General features: G+C 34.2%; 1 protein-coding gene across 2 annotated transcripts; it reads right to left on the bottom strand.

Moving 5' to 3' along the window:
- Positions 1-714: 714 nt before the first annotated feature.
- LOC125580778 (ATP-sulfurylase 3, chloroplastic) lies at positions 715-2,908 on the bottom strand. 2 transcript variants are annotated; one of them, XM_048745905.1, is made up of 4 exons: positions 2,284-2,906; positions 1,252-1,918; positions 1,075-1,161; positions 715-984 (listed from the first exon to the last, which is right to left on the bottom strand). In XM_048745905.1, the coding sequence occupies exons 1-4, from the start codon at positions 2,787-2,789 to the stop codon at positions 847-849; spliced, it is 1,398 nt and encodes a 465-aa protein (XP_048601862.1). In that variant the 5' UTR covers positions 2,790-2,906; the 3' UTR covers positions 715-846. The 2 variants fall into 2 exon arrangements, with proteins under 2 accessions (XP_048601862.1, XP_048601863.1); XM_048745906.1 differs by having other exon boundaries at positions 908-1,030; positions 2,284-2,908.
- Positions 2,909-9,240: the final 6,332 nt, after the last annotated feature.

Here is a 9,240-nt window from a genome sequence, read left to right as displayed (position 1 = left end):
TTTAAGAAACCCTAAATAAGAAACTTGCAATGGAGACGCTTATTGTCCGGGTTTCTTACTTAAGTCTCTAACCTCACTTTTAACTAATTAAAAGCACTAAATAATTATTTAGAGACCCACATTGAGTCTTTGATAAAGATGCTCTAAAAAGGGACAATAATGCATATACTATATATATATATATGTATATATAAAAGTCCAAAAAGGTGCCAGATCTTGTATATTTCAAAATTTTCAACACCGTTTTTCATAGAGAAAAAGACAAAAATAGCACTAAATCAAGTTTATGTTCCCAAACTAGCATTCAAAGTCAAAAGTCACAAAAATAGCACTTCATGTTTTATCAAAAGTCACAAACTTAGGGTTTAGAGTTAAAGGATGGAGTTTAGGATTTAGGGTTTAGGGTTTAGGATTTAGAGTTTAGGATTTAGGGTTTAGATTTTAGGGTTTAGGGTTTAGGGTTTAGAGTTTAGGGTTTAGGGTATAGAGTTTAAGGTTTAGGGTTTATGGTTTAGGGTTTAAGGTTTAGAGTTTAGGGTTTAAGGTTTAGAGTTGAGAAATGAGGTTTTGGGGATAAGATTTCAAATTTTGAAAAATAAAAAAATTAAAATTTTCAAAAGATAAACTTAGAAATGTGCTATTTTGATCATTTTAGTTTTTGAGTGCTATTTTTGTGATATAAACTTAGAAATGTGCTATTTTGGAGATTTGCCCTTTTTCATATAAGCTTTTTCCAAACCTTAGAATAAGATAGTTCGATCATAATGTTGATCTTTAAGAAACTACCCACGTTATTAATTTACAACACAAAGTAAAGCAAAACAAAGAAATGGGTTTACTCTTGTCTTAAACCGGAACCTTTTCCGGGAGTCTGGCATTTCCGGATAGACTCAAACTATCGTAGTAATCAACAAGCACTTTCCAGCCTCCGGGGCACATAAATCCATCTGGTGGGCTTTCTTTGTTCTTTGCCAGTCCTCGCATCTATAGAACCAAACCAAATTAAAGTTTTAATCAGAAACAGAACACTCTGTACTCTATTATGTCTCAATGAGTCTGAGAAGTTGTAGTTACCTTAGTGCCAGAGATGAACAAGAAGTCTTGAGCCCTCGATGGATCAAAGAAGGCCATCTTGCCTTGTGTCTTATCATACGCAGCAACCTAAATAGATTGAAACCAGAAAAATCAGAACTCAAAAGCCTTAAATCTTTGAAGGAGATAACGAGGTTGAGTATGCAGATTTAAATATACCCTGAAAGGAAGAATGTTGAGCCGTTCGAGTCCAGGAGCCATGCTTAGTACTTTCTTCCCGTGATCAGCATCATACAGATCACGTTTCTCCACAGGGTGACCCATTCCAGCTGGATCTCTACCCACAATGTAGAAATTGGCACCGGCATTGATCCTAGCCTTTGCATGCCACTGCACTTCGGTTGGACCAGCGTAAAGCATTGGAGATGGGAATATGGAAACCACAGTCGTCTCCGGATCAAGAACACCATCCTCTAGCACCTTCTCGTGCTGTTTCATTCGCCAGCTTAGAGGAACATCATCCGCCTTTGTGAACCCTCCAAGTGGATGAAGCAAAAGGATCGGGTTTTTGTAACCCATCTCAAGCAGTCTCCGGCGCGTGTCAGTCATGAGAAGGGCGTGTCCGTTGTGAACAGGGTTCCTGAGCTGGAACGCAAAGACAGCATCCGCGCCACGTTTCTCAAGCTCTTTCCGGAGTTCAAATGGCGAAAGCCTGAAACGGTCAAGCCCGTCATTGTACTTGACAGGTTCGAGAACCTCAAGATCACCACCAATGAGCCAGTTTCCAGCATTGGTTATCGCCTCTTCCGCAAAAGGCAAGCCCGGTGCGGTCGTGCCCCAAGTTCTAGCTATTCTTTCCTCTTTGGGATGTTTGTATATCTCAATGCTGAGGAAACCAAAACAAACAAGCACATATTTGTTAAAGCAAACTATAAATATACTATTAAGTGATGCGAAGATTGATTCCTAAAAATGTCTCAAGCAACAGAGGAATTACAGAAGAAGAAAAAAACTACAAAATCTAAGATTGATTAAATCATATTTAAAATTTGGAGGAACCTATTCACTTGTTTTTTTTTTATTGACCGAAGAAGCCAACTAATCTCATAGTAGTATGTCCGGCTACAAGTTTTTTTTTTCAATTCGAGAAGGCTTTTCAATTCGAGAAGGTTTTGGGCCAAAGCCCATGATTCACCAGGCCCGAAACCACAGCAGAGATCTCAAGATTAACAACAAGGAGGATGAACTTACTCGCTGAGAATAGCGATTGGATTATCATCGGAATCAACAAGCGCGACACGTTTAGATTCTCCGATTAGAGCTTTCTGTTCATCATCGATGGCGAGAACGATAGGTACAGACATATTGACGACGGATCCGTCGTCGAGACGAAGCGAATTGAAATGAAGAGTTTGAAGGAACTCAGCTTCCCGCATAAACCCTCTAAGCGGACTTGCCCAGCCTTCGCTCAACACGTGCATCCACTGCAAATCGATCGCCGTCAGTTTCACTCTCGGCAAATCCGCCGCCTCGTGCTTCTTCTCCCTTCGTCGCGTCTCCGGGACCACAAGCTCCACCAGCTTCCCGCCGTCTGGCTCGATCAGCGCGGATCGTACGCGGAGGGTGGCTCTTCGGAGGCTGCGAGATCTCGCGCTGGAGGGAAATGAAACGGTGGTTGCGATCAGGGAATCGGATTTGGTGAGAGGATGAGAGAGGAAAGGAGTTGTTTTGGGGAAGGCGGTGGACATGGAAGCCATTGAAGGAGAATCAAAATATGAATTTGCTTTGGTTCAAGCTTTTCTCTAGTGGAGGGAGAGAGAGAGAAAGTGGATATTTGATTCTGTTTTGAAGTGGAAGTAGAAGTGCGAGTATAGAGGCTTTTTAAAGACCAATCTGATTACTTTTAAGGACTCTTTTGCAAATGTACCTGGACACTTGTTCCTTTCTACCACGTTATTCTCTATTAAAATATTTATTTTTTTATTTTTTATTGTTGAGTTTTTTATGATTCTTTTAGGGTAACCATAAATGCTCTCACGGCTTTGCATGTATGGCTTTTATTGGTTGAAATATTGAAGATAATCAAAAAGGAATATAGCTTAATTTTTTTTGTTCACATGGAAAGAGGAAATAAAACAAATAACTATGATAATTAGAAAATATTTTTTATAATAAATTATTTTCGCTACATAGCACACCTCAACAAGCAGAAAATATCGATCCCAGCTGGATGTAACACCTCTACGATCATCTCTGTCTTCAAGATAAGCATGATGCTAGATGGCGATTTGTACAAGGAACTAATCAAATATCAATGCTGAACCATAGAGGACATCTTGTACAAAGCATGGGCACAAATAAAATGAGAGAAGAACTCGGCAACCAAGATAAACTCTCTCAAAAGTTGAATTTTGAGTCATGAGAAATGAGATACATAGTAAAGAGATAAACACAATCATAAGCCAGTCAAGGAAGCACGATGCATGAATAGCTTGAGATATAATCATCGACCAGCAGAAAAAGCCAAAGGCGATATAATGATAGTAACAACTTGACCATACCTATCCAATCTCTCCATATCAAAACCGGAACTCCTCAGCCTAATATTTATAGATTCTTCTTGTCCGAGAAGTCGGCGAACAACATTATGCTCTTAACCACTAGGATTTTTCATGGGTTAATATATGTCTAACAATATACATTCAATCATTGCACTATATGAAAGGGCGAGCTCGATTTTTAGGAAAACAAATGTGATGCATAAAATCATAAACACGTAGACTTTTACATACCATGAAAACAAAGGATGAATGTTTGATTCATCAGTTAGAACTCAAATAGAAGCTCAACTTTTTGATATAAAAATCTGAAAGAATAAGTATAAATCATTCTAACAATTTCTATTGAATCTGAACACAACATATTCGAGATGAAATCATGAATTTCATTGTGAGTTATTAGAAAGATCTCGATTAATTACAACGAAAATAGTACTGAAATTGGATAAAGCGATGAACTCGCTAAGAACAAGTTTAAGATAATAAATCTACAAGCACAAATTCTCTGCGCTCCAACCGCCTTTTCTTTTAATGGACGAGGCCGCTTGGTTATTTAATGGGCTATGACAAGGGAGCAAAGCCCATTTCCATCAATAAGTCCCTTCTCACTTCACTGTGAGAATGAGACACGAATCAAGTGTTGGGACTTAAGTTTATAACTATATTTAATTAAATTTCTGAAAATATTTTTCGACGTACATTTTATACATTAAATAATTCAATAAAATGTGTTATCCGACAAAAAAAATCCTTGATGAAACCCAAACCGTTCAAGTTTGGAAACATGGATTTGCAAGGAAATTGCAACGAATCTCTCGCAAATCCCTTGCAAATGTGCAAGGGAAATTGTATCCCTCGCAAATTTGCAAGGGATTTGTGAGGGATCCATCGCAAATCCCTTGCTAATTTGCCAGCATTTAGATTCTCTCGCAAACTTGCAAGAGAATTGCGAGGGTCCCTTGCAAATTCATAAGTCAGTGACTGTAGGGTTTCGTTTGGGGTTTCGGTATATTTTGGTGGACTAATATATATTTTTATTTGCTGTTTGAAAAAATAATTAACATGGAAATTTGTTTTAATTATTTTTAGAAATTTGACGGGTATTTATTGTATAAATAATAGAGTTTTGATGTTTAGTACTTCGTAATATTAGTTCAAGTGTCTGAAAATACTTTTCCCGTGAATATTTAGTTGACTGATATTGATTAAGTTTCCAAAAATATTTATCGATGTATTTGTTAAATACTAAATATTTTATTTATTAAATTTATTTCATTTTGTGAGAAAAATGTGATAAAATGTACATATCATGCTTGTTCTTTGCAAATCCATTGCAAATTTTTGAGATAATTGGGAGAAAACAAGATAGATAGATAAAATTCTTGCAAATCCCTTGCAAATTTGCCAGAGAAATGTTTTCTCGCAAATTTGCAAGGGATTTGCGAGGAATTCATTACTTCCCTCGCAAATCTCTTGCAAATTTGTAAGGAGAAGTTTTTGTCGCAAAAGTGCGAGAGATTTGCGAGGATTTTATTTTTCTTGCTATTTTGTTGCAAACTTGTTGCAAATTTGCATGGAAAATTTTCTCTCGCAATTTTCTCTCGCAACAGGCGTGTTTTCTTGTAGTGCAATCTCAATGAATAGAATAAACAGATTCATGAAGTTAAATAACTCGACACTTTGCTCATTTTATTTCGGCATTGCCCGATTTACTAAAGACTCTGTCAAAATTCGGCGTTGAACCTCTAAATTGATTTTGCTAAGAACAATTTTAAGATGATAAATCTATAAACAAAAATTCTCTGCTCCAGCCGCCTTTCCTTTTAATGGGCAATTCACTTGCTTATTTGATGGGCTATGACAAGGGAGCGAAGCCTACTTCCATCAATAAATCTCTCCTCAGTTCACTGTGAGAGTGAGTCAATGTCAATGAATAGAAGAAACGGATTCATGAAGTTTAAGAACTCGTCACTTTGCTCATTTTGTTTTGGCATTTTCTGATTTACTAAAAACTAGGTAAAATTTTGGCGTTGAACCGTTGAACTGATTTCTCTAGGAACAAGTTTAAGATGATAATTCTATAAACACAAATTCTCTGCTCCAACCGCCTTTCTTTTTAATGGGTGAGTCCGCTTGCTTATTCGATGGGCTATGACGAGAGACCGAAGCCCATTTCCATCAATGAGTCCCTCCTCATTTCACTCTGAGAGTGAGTCAATCTCAATGAATAGAAGAAACGGATTCATGAAGTTAAAGTACTCGGCACTTTGATCCTTTTGTTTCGGCATTGCCCGATTTACTAAAGACCCGGTAAAAATTCGTTGTTGAACCGTCGAATTCATTTCCCGAGAAATTGAATTGCCACCTCAATGAGATGTGGAATGTCGCCTATATCTAGGTTATATACCTAATGATGACACTCTTTCTATAAATAGGAACGAACCTTCAGGTTTCATTTCTTCACTTTTTCGAAAGAGAAAAGGTATTTGCTCTCGAACTCTTCTCTCGTTTTCTTCACTTTCGTTTTAAATTTCCAATCTGCCACCGTGCCTTCTGTAATTTTCTCTGATTTGCTACAAATTTTTCAGCTGTTCTTCGAGAAAGTGTCTTCAATCCAAAAGTGCTCCACCAAAGAGAAAGATGTTTTTATGAGTGAGCTCGGGATCTGGCAACTCTGATTCTTCCAGTTCGGCAAACTTGATCACGAGATACAAAGTCGTTCTCATGGATGTTGCTACCTTAATTCACATAAGTTGTAGTTGGTCCTGTTTTTTTTGAGGATTTAAATCAACAAAATTCTGAATGCCAAGAAGACCCATATAATCAGGATGTTGCAATATACCATGAAGTCGTCAGTGGTGATAATGCAAAAGACACTACTGCCAGAACAGGAGTCACATGACATAACCCAATTTAGTCAGAGATGAAAGCGACACCAAAAGTTTGGTCGAATATCCCTCTTTGATGAACCACGAAGATGATCTCGTCTTCCTATGAGAGATTCCTAAATTAGATTGTCGATCATACATTGTTGAATGGCAGCATTTTGAAGATCAATTCCCAATGAAGACCGATAAATGGCAGCGCTTCTACTTTGTTGTTAAGATTAATGATATATCGGTCTTGGAGCCATAAAGAGATTATAAGATCGAGTGGAAGTCGGCTATTGGTAGATAGTGAGTCTTTTCTTTATTTCTAATTTGGTTTTCTGACCCGGCTTCATTGTGTTTATTTTGTTCTTATTTTTTGCATTTCAACATCCTTATGGTTCAGCTCCTCCTACAAATTTTTGGAAACACGTAGAAGACATCAGAGCTCAACGTCATCATAACTGGCCTGACATCAGTAAAGACATGATACACAAGATGCTTGATAAAATTTGGAAAGGTAATGTCTATGACTTCTATTATAAGAAATCTATGTTATTTGGCTATTTTCTAATGTCGCCCATTTCCTCTTTCAATTTATTGAGATACCATACTTCCTTGCTATGTAGAAAGTGTGATTTCAAAAAAGAATAAAAAAGGAACTAGGCAAAGTTAAGAGAAATATTCCCTGTTATACCAATGAACTCGACAAACCATCTTCTCTAGCTGCAATTATTTTCTAAAAGCATATTATTGATACTCTTATAATGCTTTGTGATGTATATATTATTTTTGCATGTTTTAGCTATTGATTTTGGTCATTTAGAGTTTAGGAGTTGCAACTAAGTGTCATTAAGTGTTGCATTTGTACATACTGCATACACATGGGCTGGAATCCACAATCAATAGTTCTGGGGCACATTAATAGAAGGTTTGGGGTCAAACCCCAAGATTACCAAAACCTCGGGACCAAAGATGCAAAAACACAGAAAATGGCTCGATCCGGTCCCTCGGTTCGTAAGACGAAGATGGCGAGAGAAGGCCATACGACTGCGACCATGGCGGTTCCGGCGAGTTACGGCCGGAGGAGACTGCTTGACGGCAGAGCAGAGGAGTCCCGCAGCTGCAGAGACGAAGGCCCGAGCTCGAGATGCGAGTGAGATATGAAGCAGAAGAAACGCAAACGAGATCACGTCATCGCGCATTTCCCAAACGCACAACCTCAAATCGCCGGAAATGGCGTTCAGCGTCTGAAACCTAGCTTTTAGTGATTGAACCTTATTTTAATTGTCTACTAGATTTTAACCGGTACGTATATTTTTTTATTTTATAAATATATTTGATATTATTACAAATATTTTAAATATATAATTTTCATTTTAGTGTTATATATTGTGTAACTTTATAATATTTATATTTCATATTCAGCATTATTAATATATAGTGATTTGTTTAATACATTTTACTTTGTTATTAATTTTTATTACTTACTCATATATTATCGAATTAGGTACAATAAAACAACAATATGAAATAATCAAATAGAAAACCTCATTCAAAATATTTTTTTTCTTTAGTTTATACATTTGCATATAATACATTTTTAAAATTTATTTATTTATATTATAAAAAAAGAAGTATGTTTAAGATAATTTATATTTACATGTTGTGTTTAAAAAAAAATACTTTTATATCATTTTAGTATTTTAAGGGATTTATGAATAAAAATACTCTTTGTTTAAATAATATAGCCATATTATTTTAGTAAATTTTATACATAGTAGCATCTATCGTATATTTTTGTAAATTTTATTGATATAGGATTTTTGGATGTTATGATATTAAAGTTTCTTTTTATTTAAAATTTTAATTTTTATAACATATGTAGTTTGTTTTTCGGTGGTGCATTTTAACAAGTTATTTTTATTATCTATGATTTTATATTTTATAAAATTTAAAATATTATCATTTTTAGTTTGAATATTTATTTTCAAAGTTTTATATTTTGTCAAGAAAAATTTAGAAAATTACACAACTATTTTTGAGTTTGGAAGATTACATGAATTTTGAATTTGTTTTTATTAAATTAATATATTATTTTATAAAAATATTAATATTTTAGGAATATTTTCTAAATTTTTCTCAACAGATTTTGTTATAATAAAAAAATTTAACATTAAAATTTGATTTGTCTTTAATATTTTAAATGGATTATTCAAATTTCATAGTTTTCCAATAGCAAATTTTTTAAATAGTATATGAACAAAAGGTTATTATATACTATTAAATTTTTATGTAAACATTTTAAACAATATATTTTTGAGAGTTTCAAAATAAATAAAAAGATAATATATAGTTGTAGATATAAAAGTTTAACCATGTTAATAAATTTATTTAGGTATAAAGTATTATATAATTTACGATTTTTAACCCATTTTAATGGTAAGCGATAATTTATTTAATTGAAAAAATTTAAAAAATAAAAATTGGTTAGTTTAACTATTTAATATTTTTTTATATATTTAATTCGTATAGCACTTTAATTTTTATATAATACATAATATAATTATAGAATTTATAAAAAGTAGTATAGAATTTTTATTTTCTTGTTTTATAATAAAATTTTAGTTAACATTGAGTTATAATATTATTATATTATTAAGTACGAATTTTATTAACATGTTATTTATATAAATATTAAAAAGTTTAAGTAAGATTTTGTCAGATTCTTCCCAACAGATTTTGTTATAATTAAAAAAAAAACAAATTTGTAATTAGTTTGT

Source organism: Brassica napus, chromosome C1 (assembly GCF_020379485.1).
Source record: "Brassica napus cultivar Da-Ae chromosome C1, Da-Ae, whole genome shotgun sequence".
In the NCBI taxonomy this organism is placed as follows: domain Eukaryota; kingdom Viridiplantae; phylum Streptophyta; class Magnoliopsida; order Brassicales; family Brassicaceae; genus Brassica; species Brassica napus.
The sequence above is the reverse complement of the archived record's forward strand: the minus strand, read 5'-3'. Positions and strand labels throughout refer to the sequence as shown.